The sequence below is a fragment of the Drosophila hydei genome, unplaced genomic scaffold, assembly GCF_003285905.1.
Source record: "Drosophila hydei strain 15085-1641.00,03,60 unplaced genomic scaffold, DhydRS2 tig00008119-arrow-pilon, whole genome shotgun sequence".
NCBI classification, from domain to species: Eukaryota; Metazoa; Arthropoda; class Insecta; order Diptera; family Drosophilidae; genus Drosophila; species Drosophila hydei.
Genome location: NW_022045830.1, coordinates 289,201 through 315,446, shown reverse-complemented (window position 1 = coordinate 315,446; position 26,246 = coordinate 289,201). Strand labels below are relative to the sequence as shown.

Genomic DNA, 26,246 nt, shown 5'->3' with positions numbered 1-26,246 from the left:
CATAAACTATATATCGATACATAGGTAAATCATAATTTGTATTTGTATTTCGTATATTTATATATATATGTATATCTATATATATAAATGATAGTAAAAAATCAATAGTTTAATATAATCACACCAATAAAACATTAAACATAAGCCTAACTATTGTTGATACAAGCAACAAATTAATAGAGACATCAAATTCAACGGCTGTATGAGGTGAAAGCACATTATGCAAAATACTATGCGATTTCTCGCTGTGTACAGGGGAAGTATGTATAGATGTGTGTCTCTGTATGTGTATGTGTGTGTGTGTGTAGTTGTGTAATATATTCACTTTTATACAGAATCGGTTGGCTATGTTTCATTAGTCCTTTCACTTTTGAACTACAATTCGAGATATTTGGTCCTAACGAGGAGCACCCCAACGCGAATACAAATTTCTTAGACAAACACACATGCTAACAATCATAACGAGCCATTGCAATAACTTTTGCTCTTCGAATTATACTCATACATCAATTAACAGTCTACATCAAATTAATATACTGCAAATTAAGTTACTTGTTCAATGTGTATGCGAGAGTGCATTGAATTTGTGTATGTGTGTGTGTGCTTGTGTATATTATGTTGTGTGTGTGTGTGTGTAATGTTAAGCTATAATCTAACGACTTTGGCTTTTCGAATGCTGAATTAACCACTGCAGCGTTATATCGATGTTGTCCTTTTCCTTACACGAAATACTATAACAACAGATTTCACGATCCTGTATGCTGGACAGATTCCTGTAAATGAATGAAAGTACGCTTAGTTACATAATTATAAAGAAATACACAAACATTACATTCGCTCAATAAGCCCGGTCTCATCAAGCGCGCCCGGAAGATCACGTTTATTGCCAAGGACGAGCACTGGAATGCCATTTAATTGCGGTTTGTCTAGCAGCGAATGCAGCTCATTGCGAGACGCTTCCAATTTATCCAAATCAGCCGCGTCGACCATATAACTGAAATACAAGCGAAAATGAGTCAGAGTTGTAGAAGCTGGTGCAAGTTAATGCAGATCATTCTTACACAATTGCATTGACGCCACGACAATAACGCTCCCACATGGAACGAAAACGTGGCTGGCCTCCAATATCCCAAACCTTAATGGTAACATTGCCTTTGGTTATTTTGCGCATATTGAAGCCAACTGTGGGTATCATATCCTCAGCAAACTGGCCGGACTGTGGATTAAAGAGAGATATTTGAGATTTATAAAGGATAATTACAATGTTTAAAAAAACACATTGAGACCTGCTGAGAACAACATAATTTACTTTTTTAATTTTTCATATATGCTAATAATTTATGATAGATGATGTACTTTTAAAAAGTCTCATATTCTTCGCTTCCTATAGATTTCTTAAAATCATTTCGCGTTCAATCCTTATTTTCCTCGCATGATCCTGCCTTTTTATAGAAGCTTCACTGCACATGTAGGGTATATAGGAGGTGAATCAACTATTGCTTGAAACTTGAGCAATCGAGACTTCGCAGATCAAGATAATGAGCTCAGGTTTACTTCTCTGGAAATTCTTGTGGCATGTGTTTTTAGTTAGCTTAAGAATTTTATTTAGCCGCAGCCACATGACTCACAGCAACAGCAACGCCACCCGCATGCTTTACTATTTGTAGTCAGATTTAAAGTTCGAATTGGAAATTATCAGTGAATTGGGTTTCTGGAATAGGCAAACGACTCTAGAGCGCTGATAATGGCGTCACTTAAGCAAATATACACGTTACAAATATATATATTGATTAGCGCGAGGAACAATAAAAATAGGTTCGAAGTGAAGCTAACTGTGTCTGAGCGAAAAGAAAGAACGAAAAAATATACTTGATAACTGCATGACGTTTGCTTCCTTCTTATTTTTTTGGAAACAAAGAGAAATCAATAGCAAACATCGGAATAGCAACAGCGCTCGATTTGTCACCTGCCGCCGCCCGCTCCACCGCGCCGAAGGCAATTGGTTTATTGGTTATTGGGCTCCTGCATTGTCATAGCCTGCGGCACGCTGCTCTTTTGACCCCTTGCCGACCGCTTAAAAACTGGCGCCGCCCCATTTACACTCATCAAAGCAAAAAAAAAAAATTTGGCGAAAAAAATACTCACTGCAATAACATTGACGAATGTTGTTTTGCCAGAGAATTGGAGACCGACAAGCGTCAACTCCATCTCCTCTTTCCAAAAGATGCTCTTGAACCAGTCCAGAATCCTGTTGATAAGCGCCAACATATTTATTCTGTTTTGTTAATTGCTTTTTATTTTTTCCTTGCAAATAAATGGCGTATGCGAAACAGCAGTGGTATTGTATCGGAACAAATGTAATCGAACTACTGAACAAATGAACGATTGACTGAACTGCTAGTTCATTTAGCTCGTTACTTAGTCATTGTTTTATTTGTTGTTATTCCAAAGCAGTCGACTTTTTGTGCATACTTAAAGAGGAAATATGATTTTAATAAATTATTCTACGTTTCTCTAGTAAACTTTATTCTAAACGGGAGCTCAGCTGCGCTATTAAACAGCCCCGATGTGTAATTTAACAGCTGGCAACGGCTGAAGTATAAAAACAAAACCAGCTGTTATTTAACAGCAGTAACAGCTTACAGTAATCGATGCTAATTTGCAATCGACTCGTGGTGACTGCCGATTCATTAACGTTATCAACCGGCCACCACAAAAAGAAACATAAACAATATATTAAAATGGTAAGTAAACGTTTTCTTAGTTAAATGATTAGATAAATTTATAACCACAAATTGATTTCAGGCAAGAAATGCAGAGAAGGCAATGTAAGTTTCGTATATACTCGAAAATGTATTTTCTTTTATTTATTCCTCTTTCTCTGCCTGCAGGACAACTTTGGCGCGTTGGCGAGCCGCCAAAGAAGTCGAATCAGGTGAAAAGGAGCGCCGGCCTTACCTGGCCTCGGAGTGCCACGAACTGCCAAAATGTGAGAAATTTCGTCTGGAGATTATACGGGAAATATCCAAGAAAGTAGCACAAATACAAAATGGTAAGTGATTAAAGTTCCACGTTTACCAATGCAATATAACGAGATTCATTTTACAGCTGGTTTGGGTGAATTCCGAATTCGCGATCTCAACGATGAGATTAACAAGCTGCTGCGCGAGAAGCGCCATTGGGAGAATCAGATATCATCGCTAGGCGGTCCTCACTATCGTCGCTATGGTCCAAAAATGTTCGACGCCGAGGGCCGCGAGGTGCCGGGCAATCGTGGCTACAAGTACTTTGGAGCCGCTAAGGATTTGCCTGGCGTGCGCGAACTTTTTGAACAGGATCCACCGCCACCGCCGCGTAAAACTCGTGCCGAGCTCATGAAAGACATTGATGCCGAATACTATGGCTATCGCGACGACGAGGACGGCGTACTAATACCGCTGGAGGAGAAGATTGAGCGGATCGCTCTGCAGAAAGCAGTGCAGGAGTGGCGTGAGAAAATGGCGCGCGATGGTCGTATCATTGATGACGAGGAGGACGACGATGAAATCTATCCGCTCTCTGGACCGGCACGGGAAGCCGCCGAAGATGCCAAAACACGCGCAGCCGAAAATGATCCACTCGGACTGCTCGCACCGCGCTTCACTGCCCATGTGCCTGTGCCCACGCAGCAGGATGTGCAAGAGGCGCTGCTGCGAAAGCGTAAACAGGAACTACTGCAAAAATACACAGGAGTCGCAAATTAAAAACATTTACATTACATCTCTCACATATATTTATGTAGTTTTTTTTAATGGTTACTATATACATTTGATACCCTGTAAAACTGGAGATAGTTTAGTACATAACTAAAAAAATCGATCGCTTCAATGCGTTGTCTGAAGTTGTTTGTTAAACAAAAATCTTTTTTGCTTAGATCATTATACGAATGTTGTCCGTTTTAAAAACGATCCCGATGACCGCCACCACCACCAAAGCCACGCCCACCACCTCCAAAACTACGTCCACCTCCCCCACCTTCAGCTGCTCGACGTTGTTTCATTTCTGAGAATCGCGTGGACATGCGACGCAGCTCCTCTGGCACTTTCTGGTCAGCCTCTTCCAATATCTGAATCAGCTCCTTGGCCATGGCCCAGTCCTCACGTGTAATAAAGCTAATGGATGTACCCCGTCGACCAGCTCTGCCCGTGCGACCTACACGATGCACATACTCCTCTATATTGCGTGGAAAGTCGTAGTTGATGACATGCCTGAAAGGCAGACAGAAATATCATAAGCAATCAATTATAATATACAAGAAGCACTCACGTTATATCCTCAATGTCCAGACCGCGTGAGGCGACATCGGTGGCAATTAGAATACGCACCAAGCCCGACTTAATATCAGCTATGGCCTGCTCTCGGTCGCTCTGCTCCCGATTTCCGTGTATGCACTGTGTAGCAAATCCATTCAGAGTCAAATCGCTGGACAGATCATCTGCACGTGCTTTCCGTCCGCAGAATACAATAATCTTATCCGTTTCGGACATGTTTTTCACAAACTTTCGAAGCATGTGGAATTTATCCTTATCATCCTGCAGTAGTTCAATGAACTGATTGACGGAATGTGTAGCAGCCAGATCCAGTGAACCGACGCAGACCTGTATGGGATTCTTCATATAGCTTTGCGCCAGACGACGGACACCTGGCGGCCAGGTGGCCGATGTCATGATGGTTTGTCTATCCGGCCGTATGTCCAACAGCACCTTGCGTATCTGCGGCTCAAAGCCCATGTCCAGCATGCGATCGGCTTCATCCAACACCAGATAGGTAATGGTTGACACATTGATAACGCCGGCCTGCACCAGATCATTTAAGCGTCCAGGCGTACAGATAATGATCTCAGCGCCACGTTCCACATCCGAAATTTGCATCTTACGATTGCCGCCCCCATAGACGCAAACGCTATTTAAAGAATCAAGATAAATGTGGGGACTCTTTTCAACTTCTAACTTACGCTTTCATATTGCGAAAGGAATACTTCTTCACCTCCATTTCAATCTGAAGGGCCAGCTCTCGTGTGGGGGCTAAGATCAGGACATTGGCACCACCTCGTGTACCACGAGGTGTGCTCTGGTATTCGGTGTGGATCATGCCAGGCAGTAGAAAGGCAAGTGTCTTTCCGGTGCCCGTTTGCGCAATGCCAATCATATCGTGACCCTTGAGCAGAATGGGCCAGGCTTGGCACTGTATGGGCGAGGGCTTTGTAAAGCCCTGTTTCTGTATTTCGCCGAGCAAATCGGGATATTCGGCAAAGCATTGCTCGAATGCCCATACAGGATTCGGTATGGGCGACAAGATTTCGCCCTCCTGCGCTTCAAAGACATGCGAAACACTAATATTGTTGTTATCCAAGCGTAGACGAGCTACCTCCGCCTCTGGTAGATTAGCCACCTCTGGAAGCTCCTTGTAGAAGTGCTTTGTTAACTGTGGACACTTGGCCCAGCGTGCGGCCTGCGCGATCTCCTGTTACAACATGAATTTTAATATTAGATTTTACTTTCTATATTTAACTTTCTCACTGAGGCCTTGTTCAGGGCTTCCCAATCTATGGTGCCCGTCAAATCGCCATCGTTAGCTTTATCGGCTGTTGATGATGAAAAATCATAATTGCTTCGGCCTCCGCCATAGCTATTTTGGCTAGATCGTCCACCACCGTTGGAACGAGTGGAACTTCCATCCTCGTATCGGCCATATCCGCCGGCACTAGAGCGTCCATAGCCATTGCCGCCACTCTCTGCCGGATGACTATAGCCGCCTCCATCGCTGTGAATTTGTTTGCGTATCTCGTCTATCGCATTGTTAACATTAACTTTCACACTACCCGATACTCTGACCAGCAGCCGGACCTTATCTACATTGACCCGAACTGTGAAATCGTTCTGAATCCGCGTTATATTGGAGCCACCACGTCCAATTACACGGCCCACCATATCTGTGGAGATTTTCAATGATTCGCTGTACGCGTGCTCAGCATTCTTCGCGAAGCAGCCGTTATCTCTGTCATAGCTCTCGCGACGTTTACTGCTACAGTAGCCTTCGCGCTGCTCTCTGTCACGCTTATTGTTGCTGCCATAGTTCGCACGACGGTCCCGAGAATAGTTATCATCATACTTCTCATTGTATGTAGACTGCGAGTAGTTTGTTGGTTCCTCAATATAGTTCGGGTCATCCCAATCTAATTCCGACATTTTGAAAAATTCGCAACACTCAAATTTCCAATTTGAGTATGTGCAATGTCAGCGATTAAACGGTAAATTTGTTCGGTATAGGTCCCAAAATGGCGATGTTTCTTTCCAGCAAATTCAAAACTATAACAATAAGCGAATTACCACAGTTACTTTTAATTTATTAAGAGCGAAGAGCAGATGTACGGTAAATACTTAAATAATGTATTTAAAATTAAACCACACATCACTTACAATTGTCAGCAGGGCACAATAATCAACACAAATCAAACGGGCGCTCGCAACGAACATGAGCTGGACTTGTCAGTGTTGTATAACTTAATAAGCAGGGCTGCAAACGATCACGTTTCCACACCATTTCTAGTGATGCGATATTCGTCAATAGTTTTGTTGGCGCCAAAAGTCTAATTTGAATAAAAGTCGGTTGATATTTTGGTTACTTTTTTATGTTTTCTATTACGGGTTACACTGCTTGGGTGTAGATCCTTAATTTAAAATGCTTAAAAACTAAACCAAATGAATCAGATTGCATACAATTCTCTCGTTCATACAATTCTCTCTCATCTGTTCCTTTTCTGTTGTTGTTGTTGTTTTTTATATAAATAATTAAAACTAGAAAAACACAAACACAAAACCAAACAAAGTTGCTTGCTCACTTGAAAAAAGTTTAAATATACAATACATACATACATGCAATTATAAGTTTGAAAAGCGTGACTGAGTGTACAATATATATGTGTGTGTGTGGATACAGTAGTTGCATAAAACTTAGAACAGTTTTGATAATATAGTATTATAGATATAGTAAACATCTTTCTAATTGGGGATTTGGATTTGTGAATTTGTTGATTTTGGGCAAGTTAGCAGAAATATTTGCAATGCGCTTGTAAAGTTCATTATAATCTTTTGTTGTTTTTTGTATTCTTTTTTTTTGTTTTTGTTTTTGTTTATGATTATTTTGTTTACTATATGAATAGTTAAGATTTGCTTATCATCATAAATTATACTAAATTAAACATTACGAGGTTTTTAAACAATTTATAATAGCAGCACAAGATATATAGTTCGATGCTTTACGAATATAGTTGATCCATTTTGCATCGGGTTCTCTTTACCGTTCTTTTCTCTTGTTGTGATCCAAAATAGATTACAAAGGTTTTAAAATTACAAATTAGACTACATATTCCGTTCGCATTTGTCACAAACTTTTGGATGCATTAGTTGTTTGTTGCTTAGTTTTTCAGAAGTTTTCATTTCCTTTGTTTAGGTACAAAATATACACGCTCAATTCATACAGTAGTGAGTGAGGCTAGCTATCAATCAACCAATCAATCAACAATCAATCAATCCATTCAATCATGCTCTGTATATATAAAATACAAAATTTCGCATCACTTAAATGTACTCATAAGTTTTATTTTATTCACAGCTTTGGGGCGTCGGTGGCGTCGCCTCCGCCTGATGCATCAATCACTCGACGTGGCCGCCACCAAATTGTTGTTGTTGTCACCTGGCATTGTGGGCGCCAGCTCACAGCTGGGCGTGGCTGGCGCCTCCCTCTGCAGCGGACTGTGCTGGCTGGCATTGTGTATGGATATGCAGGATATGGATTTTGGTATGTTTGGCGTGTTATAGCTGGGCTCGAGATTGAGTCGCAGCTTAACCGGCGAGTTGCGCTTGAAGAGCGCCAGCGGTCGCGTGGGCGACAACGTCGCCGGCGTTGCAGCAGGTATAACAGGTGCGGGCGTAGCAGCAGCAGGTGCGAACTCTTGCGACGTTGAAATGGAGTAGACGCCGCTGCTGCTATTGGAGCAAGGTGAATCCAGTTCAGTAGCTGCCGCCGACGACGATGATGCCGCCGCCGCCGCTGCCGATGTGCAGGGCGTCTCATCCGGTGTGACGGGCGGTGAGGTTAGTCGCGATGAGCAGTTGCTGCCGGCAAAGCTGCTAGCACCACTATCCACATCGTCATAATCATAAACGTCCTCGTCCATGGCCTCGCTATCCGATTTAGATTTGCGTGAAACTGGCATTTGATTCGCCTCCTCCTCCTCGGGCTCTTCCACGAGCTGACTAGATGCTGGCGACTGGCTGCTGACAGCGGGCGATGCGGATGTTACAGTGGGCAGAGGCGCCAAGGCGCCGCTCTTCAGCAGGCTCTGCTCCAGCTCGAGCAGCTGGCCCATGAAGTTCAGATTGGGCGAGATGATGGGCCGGGCCACTTTCACCAGCTTGTAGGCCTCGATCAGCGATAGCGACTTGTATCGCATGACGTAGGCAATGGCGATGGTGGCGCTGCGCGAGATGCCCGCATGACAATGCAACAAGACGCGCGAACCTGTTTTGCGTGCATCCTCTGCAAGAAACAGATCAGAAAGAAAAATGAGAATTGTTTAAAATTGCATTTAATAATATAATATTTGCTTATCAGTTGATAAGGCGCCTCGATTTGCATCAACAATTGCCAATTAGTAACGCCAAATGCAAAAATAAATAAATAAAAGTTAAAACAAATTATTATTCAGCAGCAGCTCGAAAAATTTATCGACAACGCAAAATAATTGCTGCCAACTTACGCGCTCTCGCGCTCTCTCATTCTACATGCACACACACATATACACATAGCTGCTCTTCCGCTCACTAAGTTGAGCATGTATTCAAGTGAGAAACTTTCTGTTGCCGCGGGCTTTTAAGCTGTGATGTTGTTGCTGATATTGGCGCTCGCTCAGCGCTGTCAATAAATTGTAATTGTATGCGTATATTGCTCTCACGCTAGCGTCTGAGTGCGCGTGTGTATTTGTGTGTGTGTGTGAGTGCTGCTTGCTGTGCAATGGATGGATGAGTCATGCAAACGCTTTATTGACAAACACAGCAATCGAGAATATTTACACACACACGCACACATAAACTCGCGCACATTAACTCATAATTTACGTTGTTATTTTTGGGCAAGATAACGTACGCCAGGCCAGGCAACATACGCAGCTTCGTTTAGCCTTTCGTTTTCTGTTTTATATATACTCGCACATATACATGTATTTATATATATATTTTTTCTTTGGGGTGGTGCTGAAATAGCAACCACCCTACGCAGCATTTCTTGCCTATGGCTATCTAATCGCAAAAGAGGGGCGGGAGAGCGTACAAGCCTTGCAGTTGCTAATCAATGATTACTCATATACACACACGCATGTGTGTGCATGTGTTTGTGTGCTGTATATATAAGCATGTATACACTTGTCTGATTTCCAAACACGACGTAGCTGATAAGCAGCATTTTGAGCCTTGCAGTTCGTCAATCGCTATTAGTCATCGTGTTGTCGTCAGCGGACACTTCGCCAGGCGGGCGCCATCTATTGGCAGACCTCTCCAGCCCCTACTTACAATCGCCCCCTACCAGCTAATACAGTCAATAATTCAGTTAGCAGTGATAAGAGTTTTTGCAGCGACATTGCGTACAAATCCTCTAGTGAATTGCGCCTGGAAATTTCGAGTGGTTAGCAAAGGCAATTTATCACAAAACAAGCTACAGCAAACACACACACACACGCACACACTGCGCGATTTATCAATGAACGAGTGCAAAGTGTTGGCCTGATAAGACGAACGAACGACTATTTGCTGTTGTTGTACAACAACGTACAACAAGTAACTGTATTACAAAAACACAGACACACACAATATGTCTTTCATGCGGTGTTTTCAAGTGTGGCCAGGAAAATCAAATCAAGTTAATGCTTATCACCATTAGGCATTGAGAGCCATATGAAATAAAAAACAAGTTAACTGTGGCAACAACGATGATAATGCAATTATGAGTCGTCAAAGGTGGAAAAACCATTATAAATAATAGTCATAAATAATAATAGCAAATAAAAATGATAATTGGTCAAGTACAGTGGACAAGCACTACAGCAAACAGCTGCAGCAGTTGGTTAAGTTAAGTTAAGTTAAGGAGATAAGTTAAACGGGAAAAATTAAAAAAAATTGATTTAATTTAAATTAAAAATAAATAGTTTTAAATTTTTTTGTAAAATTTAATTATTTAAAAAAATAAAATAACTTTAGATTTTTTGAAATTAACTTTTTTCAAATAAAATTATTTCAAAAGTTTGTGGCGGCTGCATCATGATGATAATACAAATTGTCAGCCATTTCAGCTGCCTATTTTTTTTAAGGATAGATATATCTATATAGCATACATTTGTATATATATAGCATATTCGCAATGCTAGGCAATGCCAAAAATAAACATACTCAGAGCTATACATGTGTGTGTGTGTGTGTGCTTGAGGCTTTTGTCGTCAGCAGACAACTGGTCACCGTGCGCCTGCTGCTCATAAATCCTCTTAGTTAATGACCCCGTCGCACAGACAGTTAAAAACGCGCATAAAACGCGCCATAAACGCGCCCAACCCGCCTGCCTCATGTGTGTGTGTGTGTGTGTGTGTGTGACTCATTGGCCACATTGAGGAGGCACTGAAAAGCCGCAACAGACAGTGGGCCACGACACTATTAGCCAGTCTTAGACTAGGCTAAACGCTCACCAAGAGGGGAAGAACTTGCCAAACAACTTGATGTTCTTTCTCAGACTCTGCTAACTATATATATATATATATATATAAATATATATATGCATGTATTTATAGTGAGATCATTTTAAGCGGAACTCTGAAGCCATAAATCACAGTTGACTAATAGAAGAAGCCAAGCATCCATTGATAAGGATATTACAAATCTAAAGAACAAGAATTTTAGAAGAATTTTGGAATACTCAAGCGCATCAAGGAAATGCTGAAAATTCCTGTTAGACTAAGCAAATAACATAACTATAGAAAAAGAAGAAGAAGACCAAAATTATATTTAAATGCCCAAGTCGATTTATGATAAACATCTACAAAAAGTTTTTGGAGAACTGACTGAATCAATGAATAAGCAGAATCCGGGTGCAAATCCCCAGTTAAGCTTGAATGGCTTGGAAGAAGAAAAAAAAATGCTGAAATAATAATGAAATACCAAGCGGAACTAGGAAATATACTTGATATGAGTGAAGAGCTGTACTTTTGTAACTAAATAAAGATTTGAATTCCAATCTGAATCTATAGAAAAAGAAGACGAAGGAAGCTTAAATAGTAATGTCTGGAGATATAAATCTATAAAGTATGCTTGATATAGTGATCTCTATATACTTGATAGCCAATATGCCCACAAAAGTTCAGGATAATATAAGAATAGATATTTATAGCCGCAATTTGTCAACATGATCAGCATTGTGTGTGTTTATATAGCTAGTCACTCTATATGAATTATCAGGTTATATACGAGTGCCTAGATTAAGCTTGTGATAATTAATACAATTAACTTTATTTAGGTTGCTTTATAAAATGGTCTATGACATCATGCCTTTCACATATGACTGAAAGATCCTTGTTTGTTTGCGCTTGCATCATTCAATATTATGAAAATGCAGTGAGTAATGTGAAATATCAAAAGAACTTGACTTTGTTGATAAATATTTAATGAATAAACAAAGTGTTTGCGCCGATAGATATAGAAATCGGAATTCGTAGAGCTTTTTAACTAGCGCAAGAATATTGTGCAGTGTTATACTATATTATAGTATTATATTTAAATATATTATATATATGAAGATTGTAAATTTGGATCACGTCTAGAATCGGAACGATTCTCTCATATAAATGATCTAACTTGCGAACTTGAACATTCCTTTTAGATGAGGCTAGGCAAGTGCGAGTTGCACATTCCCAGACATATCTTCAACGGAAGTTACGTAGTCTATTCATATGAAACGGAACTCGAACTGAGGCGTTGGGCGATTGGCGATTGGCAATTGGCAATTGGCAATTGGAGATTGGAGACTGGGGAAACCGTCTGTCGAACGGTATACTTTTTTTTATCGAGAAAAAGCCGTTTTAGATGGTAATTGCCAATAGCCTGGCCATATGCATATTGTTTATGCCACCGGGGAAGGCATTAGTAATCATCAATTACGGTGCGACATTTATGACTAAACGAAGCTGTCGCATAGCCCGGCGATGAGTGGCTCTGAATCGTGTCTATTAAAGCGCAATCCCATTCATAGGGCTGTCGACGGCGTCAACGTCGTCGTGACTCCAAATTGGGGCGGCTGATGCGTAATGCCAACTTTGGGTAGCCAAAAACTGTCGTGCGACCGTGCGTCGGATGATTAAGTGCAACAGCAACAGCAACAGCAACAGCAACAACGGCAACAGAGCCAACAACCGACGATCGCCTGTGCCTGTGGTGCGTCACAGAGAACTGGGCCAAACAGACGGAGCCTATCCGTTGAGAATAATGTTATTCTTGTTCCCATTCCCAAATCATTTTCACTTTTTGGCGATGCTGCTGTTGATGATTAAGCCAAGGCGCTAAGGGTCAGTCAGACTGACTGCCACTCGGTTACCTTGCAACCGACTCCTGTGAGTCATGGCCAGAAGCAACAGCGAAAGAGAGTGAAACAACCACCAGACCAAAGCCAGAGCCCAGCAACATGATATCGTCTATATATGACTCTTCACATGTGTAGGTCTATATATATATATATATATGTGTGTGTGTGTGTGTGTGTGTGTGCGTGTGTGTTTCTTGTCTGTGCTCGTGTCTCGCCGGGCAACAAGTAGTTTGTTTGTTTTAAAATATTTAATTACTTTCGAGTTGCCGTTAATACCCTGTAGCCATTAAAAATGATCAAAGGGAAGTGGGCTATGCTAAAATTATGACTGAGCATGTGACAGGCAAAGGCGAGGCATGAAAATTATTGAACAGCATCAAAAGTGTAGCAGTTCCCACGTTTGTTTATCTAACTGAATGCATTAATTTCAGCAAATTCAGTTAAAATCGATAATTATCGATTACAGTGAAGACGTTTTTTCACCATTTAAAGATTGATATTTGCAAGATATCGAGTAATACAGATTTTTAGCATATATAGAGTGCTTTACAGATGCTGCAAATATTTTTCTATCATTTCAGTTGTATCTTAGTTAGGAGCTACTTAACTTGTTGAATATCTTAAGCTTCCAAACACTACTAAAAGCTTCATAATGAATCAAAGTTATTGAAATATAAAATCCTTAATATGACAAGTCATGCCCCTGTCTCTTTCCATATATATGTCACGACTGTAGTAACTCCCGAGTCGAACACGCCCAAAAATAATCGTAACGCTTACTCATTCAGCTGCGCCTAGGCAGCGCCAGCGCCAGCGCCGCATCGTAATCGTTCCGAAGTCCGGGCTGCAATCGCTGCAGGTGCCTCCTTAGGATGAACGACACTCCATCGATCCGGAGCATGAATCATCAGTCGGTCAAGCAGCTGATGGATATGCAGCTGACCTTCAACTTGACAACGAGAAACGACAACGACGACGAGTCATACGGAAACAAAGCAGTTCCAAGTTCGACTTGAGAGATTTGCGCGCCGCTCGCACTTTGATATTGCCTTCAACCCAAAAACCCGGCCACCAATAATGAGCAGGGGGATATCGGAGGCTATATACACATATTTATATATGTCTTTCTGGCCGGCTCGCGATATTGTGATTCATAATACGCGAAAAGTTTTTATAAACAAATTCAAGAATTATGCGAGTAAGTCTCTCTCTCTCTCTCTTTCTGACTCTCCCCTCTCTCTCTTTCTTTCTCGTAGTAATACTGAGTGTCATGGAGATCCGTCGGGGGCGTTTGTTATTTCTTCCTTGTAATAATACAATGTTCATGATGAAGTGTTTTCATACAAATTTCTTGCGCTCGGCACAGTTCGAAAATTTTCAAAATTCCTGCACACAGAAAGAGATTTGTGTTTCTTCTTTTTTTGTTTTTTTTTTTGTTTTGCATTTTATAAATAGCTCGCTGACGAATATTGAAATTATGTGCACGGGGCCAACAAAAATGTCGCCTCGAGGCCGCTCGTTGCGTTAGTCATCCGACGGCTAGCGATCGGACGATCGGGCCATCGGACGATCGAACGTTGGAGCGCTCGAGCCAGTCCCAGGGATTGCAGGATTACTGGGCAAACGTTGAGCATTACTATCTCTGACATTTCGCTGCAAATACTGCTGCTCGTGGAGTTCACGTAAACTTGACTCGAGCTCTTATCTAATCGCTTTGCTCGTCAGACCTGTCTGATAAAAACTTCTGTACTAGTTGTTGCGCCTGTGTGTGTTATTATCAAATAGAGATATATTTTAAATATACCTAAAGGTATAGGTGCTGGAAAAGTAAATGAAAGGCTCGGGCTCCGTTTCGAGTTTATTTAGCTGTGCGTCAACTTGAATGCCCCGGCGTGCCTCAAAAGAGGCCTCTGTTGGCGACCAGATAGTAAACTTTTGATAAGTTAACTGCACAAATATATGTATATATATATATATATATGTGTGTGTGTATATAGACCTCAGCATATACGATGAATGCTCGAGAAGTTTGAACTTTTAGAATATTCTTTCGCTAAATACATGTATTTCTTAGAAATATTCGTAATATTCTCCAATAAGTCCAAGTTTCCAGTAATTGAAACCAAATTGCATTTAATAAGTGAGCTTTCTTGCCCATCACCTGTGCAGCCGAGGTGTGCCCAATTGGCGTGCCTCTACTGAGCACACTGTACAGTCAGTGTTATTAAGGTACAGTCTAATCAGACAGGCTGGCGTTACTTTCAAAATTGATTGGTTGGGCCTTTGGGGCCCGCTTATCGTGTGTCAAATGCTTGTTTGTGGGTCGTTCGTTTAGTTTGATTGGTTTCTAGGCCAAGTGGGGCCATAGTGCTGAAAAGCTCATTTACCTATTTATGCTCAACTAGTGTTAATGACAAAAACCGAGTCAGAGTCAGAGTCCGAGCATAATGAGACATGAGCAACACGACAATTCACTCGTAATGAGACGTTGCTTTCAAGCAACACTTAGCGGTGCTTGCCCCCATCTCGCTCGCACGCGCGCACGCATGGACAACACAAAGTGCTGTTATATTGTGATGAATGAATGAAACGCAGCAGCAACAGCAACAATGAGAAATCATAAGTAGTATAAGAAATACAGACAATCATAAGAGTAATAATAATAAGCATAAGGTGACGACGGAGCCAACAACAATGACACAAAACGAATGCGCAAAAGGCAGGCAGTGCCAGTGGCATTAGCAGCCGGACGAACGGGACGGGATGGGACGGAACGGAACGGAATGGGAGGGAGGTGGCAACGGCTGAGGCAAAATCATGACTCATAGCACTCGTTCACAATATTTTTTTCTTCTTTTATTTCGTGCCTGAGTACTAATGTGTTTTGGCAGCAAACAGCGAGCGAGTGAGTGAGCGAGCAAGTGAGTGAGTGAGTGAGTGAGTGAGTGAGTGGTGAGAGCGCGAGAACTTGGTGTGAGAGAGCGCCGAACAGAACAGTTACAAAAATAATGCATACTTGAACATGTTTTTGGCTTTGGAGAGAGCTGAACGAGAGGAGTTGGGGTAGTGCGTGGGTGTTGGTTGGTTGCTTCCTCAAACAGCCAGACAAATGCGTATGGAAGATGATCAGCCAAAACCAACAGCTGTTGCTGCACACGCACCTGACAGCAACACCAGCAGCGCCAGCAGCAGCACCAATCAAGGCGACGGCGACGGCGACGGCGACAGCAACGGCAGCCAGCTGTGACGTCAACGTCAGCGCATTGTCGAGGCCGCGCATCAAGGATAATGCCAACAAAAGCAAGAAGCGATGACTCATAAACAGGAACTAAATGACGACGGACGACAACAACAACAACAATCGAAATACGTCGGCGTCGTCCTGAGCGACGTGCGCTTAAAAATAGAACATATGCCAACAAGCAGAAGTAGCGACCCAGCAGCGCAGCGGGCAGCGACAGCCGCAGCCACAGCCACAGCTGGCGGGGGTGAAGTGCCGTTGGCAGCGTCGGCGGCGCTGGCGGCAATAAATAGCAACAATAAGACGAAAAAATCGATGCGGATGGCTGAATGCTACAAGGAGTGTGCCCCGGTAAATATATGTATATATTTATGTGTGTGTGTGTGTGCTGTTCCACATTGCATGTAAACGAACGATGAGTCATGCGGCATGTCTACAGTGGCGGCCAGAAAAAGAACGTGTACACCAACAGTAGCGGCAGCTAGACGAAGCACAATCAAGGGAGAGGGCACTCGGGCAGGGTGACAACCCTTATCAGAAAGGACGTTTGCGGTTCTCGCTGCCGCTGCTGCGACGGCTAATTTGCATAAAGTTTCCATTTCACACACACACACATACATATATATGTATATATATATAGAGATTTATGCGTAATGGCGTAAATATGGAACTCTGAGCTGGACGTCAGCGTCATCGACCATTATGCAAAGCGCAAACAAAACCAAAACACAGGAGCAGCACAGTCGCCGTCGACGTCGAAGTCAAAGTCGAAGTCGTAGTCACAGCCGAGTCGCAACAACGACGACAAACAATGACGACGGCAACGTCGCCGCAGCCGCCATGCTGTCTGCCAACGCCAACACGCAACAACAACAATGACGTCGCTTTGCCGACGAATGCCGTGGAAAGCGTAGGAGCTGGCAGGCGCTCAGAGGATATGGGAAGTAGGCGGGAATCGCTGACCCTTCCAACAGTTAGGCTGAAGCCAGGCAGACAAATTGTTATATACCCTACGCAGCGTTGATGGGGCATATTTATGCTCACACTGCGTTTTATCAAAATTTTAATTTTATTTTATATTATTATATATTATGAAACATAAGTTTAAATAATTTATGAAAATATAAAAAAAGGCATTTAAAGTTGCAATATTGCTGATAAATCTACAAATTAGCAAGCGAAAGCTTTGAAAAAAGCTTTCAATTAACACTGTAAATTGCCTATGAAATTCAGCAAACTTTTCCAGTTAGTTTTCAATTTGAATTTGAATAGAAAATTTTTAAATATATTTGAAAAAACTATAAATACAAGCTGATGATTCAAAACTTTCAATATACCTTATTTCCTGCAGTTTATTTATGTATTCAATATATATCTATTTTTTTCAACTTATTTTTAATCTTCAAGAACGCATGTCAAAATATTTTATTACACTTCTAAATTAGCCGCACGCGATCTTCAAAAAGCTGCCCCAAAACACATTTGTCAATTGTTTTTGAATAAAATATTTAAAAAACAAAAATCAAGAAGGAAAAAAAATAACAATGTTAAGCTCGTGCGCCCACGTGCCGCTAGAACGCTAGTTATACAAAAAAAAACATAAATAAATTTAAGTAAAAAAAATTTTAAATGTAGAAGAACTTTTGCTGAGAGAAAAACGAAAATGGAAAAATGCGATTGACGTCAGCAAAATATTCCACGGCTATAGATACTATAGCACAGACGGAACATTCAAATACACATATACGTACATGTATATATAGACGTATGTATGTATACATGTAGACATACGTATTACACTTAAAATTAACTAAATAAACGAGCTTCTTGTGCTTTGAATATGCCTTGAAAAGAGAGAGAGAAGTGAAAAGAAAAAGCAAAAACTGCTTTGGCAGCAGTAAAAAAGACAAGGCAAGTGAATTTTCCGTTACGCAAATCAGACACCAAAGCCCAGCCCCTCGCCCTTACGCCATTCTTTTCACTTAAAGCCTGTTTTATCAGTCTATCGATTATTATCGATTATCGATAGTTGGATAAACTTACCTATGAAATCGAATGCCTCCTGAAAATATTGCTTGATATTTTGATGGGGCGTATCGCTGGCAGGTATTTGCATATACTTCAGGCCCTGCAGATGACTCTCGCTGGGACTTTGGCAGGTAACATTCAACACACAATTGGCGCCCACGCTGCTGGGATCGTCCGCATCGCGGCCATTGCCCAGCAGCAGATGTGGGAATACTGGCGAAGCGGGATGTGTTTCGATATCTGCAAAAGAAATCGATAAATTGCCAATTAAATATATGGATATTTCAGATATAAATCGATAGGTCGAAAAAAAAGTTATAAAAATTTGTTATAAATTCTGATCAAATCAAACTTTTTTTCATTTCAACAAAACTTTTTTCCTTTCAAAATAATGAATAATAATTTTGCAGATTTTCATGTTTTCTTAGAACTTAATATAATTTATAATTTTTTTTATTTTTTCATTTTTTATTTATGATTTAAAATGTTCTTTGAGATTGCTGCGTTTCTAAGAACTTCAGCTCTGAATAATTTTTTCACAGAAAACTTTAAATCAAATTTATTAATATTTTCTTAAGTTAAATTTTTCTGCAAATTTTGGGATGATTTTTTTTTAGCTTCACAATTATTTTTAATTCATATTAGTTTTTTAAAATCTGTATCTATTAACTTATAAGATTTCAAACTTTGCTCTATTATCAACTATTATTATAATGATTTTTTTCAGTGTAGCTCTAGCTCTTTCTTTGGGGTCTGCCAATTGCGATGTCATGCAACAAAAGAGCCGTTGCCACAAATGATGTTGATGATCAGCGCTGTGTATCTATTGTTGTGTGCATCTATGTGTGTGTCTGCCTGTGTGTGTATGTGTTTACAACAGCGTCTAAATTTCGTACAACAAATTGTTGTTTATTTTTGTTGTTGCTGCGCCTTCGCTTCGTTTGTTGTTGCATGAGTCATTCGAGCAATCGCACACAGTTTAGTTTTATTGGCATTTGCTGTGGGCGGCAGCGGGCCAAGCAGCCAGGGGTGTTGGCTAGGCTGGGTGGGTGCTGTGCGGGGGTGGTTGGATGGGTGATTGGATTGGGTTGTTGGAGGTGCTGCCCTCTGCCCATTTTCCCCCGCGCGTTTGCGGTTGCTTTGCCATCTCACAATAATTTGCGTCGTTTTTTTCTCATTTTTTTTTGGTTGGGTTCGTAGCACTTTCAATGAGGCGCACAATCGTTCAGTTCATCTATCTTTGTATCTGTATATCTGTGTATCTATGTATCTATTGTGGGGCCTATGCTTAGTTGGCTGCGCATTATGCTGCGGGCTGTTTCCAATTCATCGATTATTTCTGTCGCTCGCGTGTTAATTGATAGCCAAGGCAACAACTGGCCCAATGTTTTGGGCCCATACTCACACACACACACACATATATACATACTTGCATTTAGTATTTGTAATTACGTTTTGTGGGTCACAGTGTGGCACGGAAATCAATTGCATTAGTCATACACCTTCAGGGTAAGGCCCACACACACACACACAAACAGGAAAACGACCCCAAAAATGTGATTTGTCATAATATGAAATGCGGGGTATTTACGCCATCTACTGATAATGATGAACATATTAAACAGTAAGTGCAAAAACAAACACAATTAAGTAGATGCAATTAAATTACAGCAACAGCAACTGCAAAACGTACAAATTATGACTCAAAAGCGATAGGCTGAGCCGAGCCAGTGACGTAAACAGGAATAGAAAATTTCAAATGCATTGGAAAGCACTAACAACAACAGCCATTTGAGTGACCTGTGCGTGAAAGCTCTCGAAAACGTGTGTTGGTCAGAGCGAGATGGCAGTAAGAAATCTCAGCGCTGTCATAAAAACTGCGCGACATTGAAATCTATTTGCATCACAGCGCGATCACATGGCTGACCAGTGACAGCCACCGCTGTCGCAGCAGGAGCAGTCCTCTCCCTCTCTTCCTCGCTCATTCAGCAATAAGATTTAGGGCTGAGCTCATGGGCTCTGTACACTTTGCACTTCACGCAAAAGCTCAGCCAGCAAATAGCGTAACGTAATGAGTAATTTGTTACATTTGGCAATACAGCTGCCAAAAGTTCGACATTGAACATTTCGCGCTACTCTCTTAATTTTTAGTTTTTCTTTTTTTTGTTTTGCTTTTGTCAAGTGCAATTATTCTCATTGTTGTTGTGCATGTTTTGCTGCTTGTGGTGCATATGTTGTATTTCATAACGTGCGAAAAGAATAAAACGATCTGAACGAGAGCAAAAATGGCATCATGTTTATCATAGCAGCACGTGCTAAAACAAAAACCACATTGTTTATTTATAATGTTAAGCAGAGCTTTACACAGCGCGTGTGTGAGCGAGCAAGCGAGCCAACGAACAAGCGAGCGATGGAGGGAGGCAGAATGCAGCAAAGAGCGAAAGCTAATCAAGTATAGTGTTGGAGAAGGTCTCTCTAAGCTAGGCTGTCTGACTAGGAAATGAAATGCAATGAAAAGCACAAACAGCGTACATGCAAATATGCAGATAACAGATTTGACAGCTGATAAACGAGCAGGTAAAATAGATAGCTGCAACTGGAAGTAGAATTGCAACTGCGATACGAACTGGTTAATTTCGAAAGTGCTCAGCACTTGATGTGCAATATATTCTACGTATGTGTACATGTAAACATATGTATTTAGTTACAGTTACAAGCTTACTTACCGTAAACCGCCGGACTGGAGCAGCTGCGCATGAGCGGCGGCGTTCGGCCGCCATTGCTGCCAACGTTCATTGCTGCCGTTGACGTCGTCGTCAGCTGCTGTTCGTCACATGCCAGATTTTCCCTGGATCGCTTGTTGTTGGGATAGTCCTTGTGATTAGCTGCAATACAGATAAATTTATTATGTTCAGATTTCTTTGATTTTGAATTGAGTTTTGTTCGTTCGGCTGCGATCAAATGACGTCAGCTTTCGATCTGAACCAATACCTAAAAACTTGTCGCGCCGACTCACATGAATACATTAAGACATACATACATCCGTAGATACATACATACATTCAAATCAAATAAACAACAACAAAAAGCGGCAAATATTCGCTACTGCTGTTTGACAAACTGACGTAAGACATTTATTTCGGCACGCAGCTTGATTAGCGCACAAGGCAGAGCGAGGCAAAAACGTAACCAAAGCGAGGCCCAAATGCAAAGCTTTACACGACAAGAGAAAAAGGGCACACGAGCTTGGAAAGCGCTTATCATTGGACTGAATGGCAGGGAATAGGCGAACGCATGTGTGTGTTAGTGTATGCCTGTTTGTGTGTGAGGAGTAGAAACCTTATCAGTCACAGTGGCTGCCGCATAAACAGTTTCTAGCGGTTGTGGCTTTTATGCTGAGCAAGGCACAAAAAATAATAATAAAAAAAAACACAAGCAAGCAACAATTCGTATAGAGCTGAAACTTCGCTTATCAGTTTCGAGCGACCTCAAAGCCTCAAAAGCCAAAAACCAACAAAAAAAAAATATATATAAAGTTTTCACTCGCGGCAGGAAATGTTGTGCTGCCTGTTGTTGTTGTGGCTAACAGAAACAAGTCAAATCGCATGCCAATGCACTGCACACATACATACATATATACATGCAAACATATACACACATATATAGATGTATGTACATATAATCATATAGGTATGTGTGTGGGTACTGAAACTTCGCCAAGTTTTAGAGTTGTTGCTGCCCGCTGCCAACAGAGGCTGTTGCTTTTTCTTCTTGTTGTTGCTGTTGCTGTGCCGACGAATTCGTACTCGAAAGGTCGTTTCAAAGCGGGTTTCGTTGCCAGCGTTGCCAGTCTGTCGCACAAACCTGCTTTGCTTTACATTTTTTTTCTCAACGAACCACAAAAAAAGCTTCTTTTTTCGTTTGCTTTTATTTCTGAAAGACACGCGAATGTGAGTCACGTATGAAGTAAGTAGAAACCGACGCTCTGCCTCTTCTGACTTCGAGTCTGACTCGTTAAAAACGCTTGCGATTGGGCGCGCAGGGCGCAGGGGCAGGCGTTAGCCCGCACGGCAGACAAACGTTGACGACGCTTACACTAAACAATAGTGCTGCCGATTTTACAGTATAAAAAAATAAGGCTAGTTCGAGTTGCGAAAATTTGGCATATAAACCATACATTACCTCAGCGGAAGCAATGCTTATGACTTAGATAAGAATTGATAATTTACTAAAATCATTAATATAGCCCAATAAAATGATACATTTATGATTATGAAAACGCTGTTCAGTAAATAAGCCGCAATTTCCGCTGCCCGTTACTATAAAAAAGCTAGATTTGACGGGAAAAAAGCATGCCCGAACAACACTGCTTACTACTGCTGCTTACGTGTGTACTGCTCCCCGCCCTCCCCTGCTCTATAAGCGGTATTCGCTTGAGCGCGCAAAGTTTATAAAGTAAACAGCAGGCATTCCAAGCGGGAAAATTGCCTCGTTTTTAATCTCAAAATACTTGTGAGTAATTCTAGCTAATATGAATTAAATATTTATTTTCTGATTTCGTTTTCCTACTTACCACCAATGCGATTGTTGTTGTTGTTATTATTATTTGGGATTGGCATAAATAACAGTAGACACGGCGCTTCTCTCTTTATCCGCATTTTTATTTCACTTTTATGACTCACGCTGTTGCTGTCTCCGTCGCGCTCACAGCAATTGCGTGTTGTTGACGTTGCCGTATTGTTGCTGCTGCTCTTGTTGTTGTTGTTGTTTAGTTGTAGCTGCTGTTGCTCGTTTCACATACACACACGCATACAGAGGCACAGACACACACACACAGCTCTCAAACACTTGACTGGTTTAAATTTAATATTTATGCTGCCTATTTGGTATATAATCTCTTTTATTATTATTTTGGGGAGGTGCGGGTATGAGTCTTGTGTATATTATTGGTTTATTAGATAATCCCAGTGTGCTTATTCGTAACACTTGTTGAGCGAGCACTTCCCGTTCCCGTTCTTCTTGTTGTTGTATTTCCACTTGTTGTTGCGTTTTCAAAATTTTGAACACGCGCACATTTATTTAATTGTTGTACAAAATGTTGTACGTTCTCGTTTCTATTTCTGTTGAAGTGACGATTACGCGCAAAGGCAATATTTCTGGACCAGCTTGATTGGTTATGTGATACACTGAGCTACAAGATCACGTTTCTGATCTCTCGCTTTTCTATCAATAATTTCGTATCACTGAGACACGTATTTAGTAGGTTAATCCGCTAAGTTCCCATGCTATGGTCTGTGTTATATTTGTTATGCGGAATATCTTCCCAACAATATTGTCAATTTTTTTTCTTATGCTCGCGTTTACAAATCGACGTCCGTTCTTGTTGAAAGTCTCTCGCGCAATGACAACAAACGAAGTGAACCCGACAGAAGTAACGCTGATACGAAAAACACACACGAAACGAAACACACGCGAGCTCACCAATACAGCTACCCTGAAATGGCTGGTGCAAGTTGCGTGTGCAATTGAGAGAGTGAGTGAGAGAAGCGTTATAACATCTGTTAGTGAATGCTAAGGGAAAAATACCAAAAATGCTGTAGTAATTCCCTAAAAGTGGACAACAATCCATTTGCATGCAAAAGGCGGGAAATAAAATTATCATATGAATTCTAATAACAAAATTAAATGTTGTTCCAATGATTTTGATTACTATTTGTATATTAAAATATATAAATATACAAGTCAATGCGTGTACATGTTTTTAATTTAACTACTCAGAGCTCTTTTTGGTTTAAAGATTTGGTAATATATTATATAGATTTTTAAATGATTGTTTAAATTTCAGGTCAAATTGATTTTAAAATTAAGCCCACTTCAATTTTTTTTTCCATACATTGTGATTTTTTTATCAACAGTAGTTTTCTTATTATAAATGTAGGTATAAATATTTTATTGTGATTTTTTAGCACGTTTTTCCTTAAAATGCGACTTTAGTTTTTAATTTTCACGATAGATGGCGCAAGCTAATATTTGAATAATAAAACGCTCTTAAAAATTTTATTGTGAAAATTTAAATTTAATAAGTTCATTTAGTTCGAGTGTAGCAAATTAATCTAAGGTTGTTTGGAAGTTGGTGGTTGCCAGCCGCTAAAGGCGCGCTCCAATTCTACAGCCACACGCAGGCAAAGACGATCCTGATAAGGAGCTGCAATCACCGAGAATCCAATGGGCAAACCCTTTCCATTAATTCCCATGGGCACATGCGTTGCCGGCAGACCCAGCACATTAAGCAGCAGAGTATAATCCACGCCCCACAGCTGCAAAGGTGTCCAGCCATGCTTCGGAGCTGGTGCATGCATTGTGGGAAAGAGCAAGACGCCGTTTTCACCAAGCAATTGCTGGAGGATTAGAGAGAAATGGAGCTAAATCAATGCTGCTGTTATGTGGAAGTACGTACAGTCAACTCTCGAGTGAGCGCCACTGCCTCACGGCGATACTGCTCTAGCCGGGGGGCGGGCATAAACGCATTGCACCGTCGCATTAGGTCAAAGATTAGGGAATTCGTATTATAAGAAGATTTGCCACAAAGACTTCGAATTAGCTGCTTCAACGTTTCCAGCACTTTGCCCTCAGCTCCAGCTGCGGGTCCAGCGTCCAACACAAACGGCATGTGACCTAAACGTGCAATGCCACTGAGCGCGATTTCCAGGGAATTGTTGAAGCTCCTCAGATTTGCCCGCTGCACAGGAACTTCCAGTTTTTGCAGGTGTTTCACAGCCTTGAGTATAGATGTTTTGATTTCCTGCTCCACGTCCTGATGCATCCAACCATTGAGACCTTCAAAGCCCAAAGCGTAGTGCACCTGCAGCTGCTTCAGCTGGAGAGGCTCATGCAAACGCAGCTGCGCCGCCTGCTCGCCGGCCATCAGCTCCAGCAGCTGGGAGAGATCCACTGCAAAGCGCGACATCGGGCCCAGCACCAAATATCGCTGGAAGTCTGCATCGCTGGAGTCAGGAAAGTGGCCTGCGGGTGTCACCACGCCGCCAGTGGGCTTGTGGCCAAAGATGCCACAGAAGAGACTGGGAATACGTATGGAGCCAGCAATGTCCGAGCCGATGCCAAAGAGCGAGGCGCCAGCTCCATTCAATGCGCCCTACAGAAGATTTTGGGGAGGCCATTTTATAGAATCTCTACTGTACTCTCAGCCAACTAACCTCTCCGCCTGAGCTGCCGCCCGGCGTGCGCTCAAAATCGAATGGATTCACGCAGCGCCCATTAAGCAAAGTGTCCGTATTCGTCGAATAGCAGTACTCGGGCGTGGCTGACACCAGCAAGGGTATCGCTCCAGCAGCGCGTATCCGGGCAACCACAACGCCATCCTCTGTTGCCTTTTGCTCGCTTCTACTCAGGCTGCCCACCGTAAAAGACATGTTGGCCAGGGCGCAGGACTCCTTCACGGTGACGGGCATACCCAGTAGCGGCTGCCTCTCGAACAGCTGTGCCACGTCATCGCCACATTCATATATGCGCTCATCAACAGTTGCAGCTTCCCGCAACGCTTGCTCGAAACGATCCGACACGACTGCATTCAGACGGCTATTCACGTCTTTTATGCGCTCTATATAAGCGCCTACCAGCTCAACAGCAGTTATCTAAAATTTAAAACAGTTTAAAGTCTAACCGTATGCAAAAAAAAAAAAAAATTTTCCATTTCAATCGCAATTGTCTACTGGACACAAAAGTTTTTCGAAAGATAACTTTTCTCTCTTCGATTGCTTCAATTACCTGCCGAGTGCAAAGTCGCATGCGCAGCTCCTGAATGCTAAGCGACAGCAGGGGATTACTGTTTGCTGGTAGGCCATAGGGTTTTATGCGACGTCCACGTGCCCAGATATACGCACTTTGTAGCGCGTTCACAATAATAGCAACAAATTTAACGAATATTAACAGTAAACGAAGCAACAATTCCATAGTGCAAGTGAATGATCGGAATCGACTTACTTGCTTCGACGCCGACAACACACCGACTAAATGAGTGCCAATAAATGGATTATCAAGAGTTGTTTACATAGTCCAAGTGAGAGAGTTGGAGAGCCAGAGCGTGCGAAATGTTTTTGTGTGTGTGTGTAACTGACATCGCGCAATCGAAAGTGCTATTGATACACACGCACACATGCGTAGAGAGTTGAGAGTTAAAATGAAGAGATATGAAGTGATTGGTGTGCGTATGCTTGCTAAGCATATGCAATGTAAAGCATGTAAAAATGAGAGCAAGAGGGAGAGAGCACTAATGATGGGAAAACAACGATATATGCTATCG

General features: G+C 41.6%; 5 protein-coding genes across 6 annotated transcripts; 1 reads left to right on the top strand and 4 right to left on the bottom strand.

The window, feature by feature from the left end:
• Positions 1-297: 297 nt before the first annotated feature.
• Positions 298-2,358, bottom strand: LOC111605466 (ADP-ribosylation factor-like protein 8). The gene is made up of 4 exons (XM_023323985.2): positions 2,146-2,358; positions 1,062-1,216; positions 833-994; positions 298-773 (listed from the first exon to the last, which is right to left on the bottom strand). The coding sequence occupies exons 1-4, from the start codon at positions 2,266-2,268 to the stop codon at positions 653-655; spliced, it is 561 nt and encodes a 186-aa protein (XP_023179753.1). The 5' UTR covers positions 2,269-2,358; the 3' UTR covers positions 298-652.
• Positions 2,359-2,464: 106 nt separating this feature from the next.
• Positions 2,465-3,761, top strand: LOC111605465 (pre-mRNA-splicing factor ISY1 homolog). The gene is made up of 4 exons (XM_023323984.2): positions 2,465-2,744; positions 2,806-2,828; positions 2,892-3,052; positions 3,109-3,761. Exons 1-4 carry the CDS (start codon positions 2,652-2,654, stop codon positions 3,741-3,743), a joined length of 912 nt encoding a protein of 303 aa, XP_023179752.1. The 5' UTR covers positions 2,465-2,651; the 3' UTR covers positions 3,744-3,761.
• Positions 3,762-3,798: 37 nt separating this feature from the next.
• Positions 3,799-6,550, bottom strand: LOC111605463 (probable ATP-dependent RNA helicase DDX43). Its single transcript, XM_023323982.2, has 5 exons — positions 6,459-6,550; positions 5,559-6,347; positions 4,994-5,502; positions 4,306-4,941; positions 3,799-4,247 (listed from the first exon to the last, which is right to left on the bottom strand). The coding sequence occupies exons 2-5, from the start codon at positions 6,225-6,227 to the stop codon at positions 3,938-3,940; spliced, it is 2,124 nt and encodes a 707-aa protein (XP_023179750.2). The 5' UTR covers positions 6,228-6,347; positions 6,459-6,550; the 3' UTR covers positions 3,799-3,937.
• A 321-nt stretch (positions 6,551-6,871) lies between these two features.
• On the bottom strand, positions 6,872-22,664 carry LOC111605464 (tyrosine-protein phosphatase vhp-1). The gene is made up of 4 exons (XM_023323983.2): positions 22,500-22,664; positions 20,653-20,811; positions 17,942-18,166; positions 6,872-8,580 (listed from the first exon to the last, which is right to left on the bottom strand). The coding sequence occupies exons 1-4, from the start codon at positions 22,582-22,584 to the stop codon at positions 7,691-7,693; spliced, it is 1,359 nt and encodes a 452-aa protein (XP_023179751.2). The 5' UTR covers positions 22,585-22,664; the 3' UTR covers positions 6,872-7,690.
• A 1,328-nt stretch (positions 22,665-23,992) lies between these two features.
• Positions 23,993-26,121, bottom strand: LOC111605452 (fatty-acid amide hydrolase 2). 2 transcript variants are annotated; one of them, XM_023323970.2, is made up of 5 exons: positions 25,928-26,121; positions 25,712-25,826; positions 25,141-25,578; positions 24,384-25,079; positions 23,993-24,324 (listed from the first exon to the last, which is right to left on the bottom strand). In XM_023323970.2, the coding sequence occupies exons 2-5, from the start codon at positions 25,730-25,732 to the stop codon at positions 24,040-24,042; spliced, it is 1,440 nt and encodes a 479-aa protein (XP_023179738.2). In that variant the 5' UTR covers positions 25,733-25,826; positions 25,928-26,121; the 3' UTR covers positions 23,993-24,039. The 2 variants fall into 2 exon arrangements, with proteins under 2 accessions (XP_023179738.2, XP_023179737.2); XM_023323969.2 differs by having other exon boundaries at positions 25,712-26,121.
• Between the last annotated feature and the right edge of the window lie 125 nt (positions 26,122-26,246).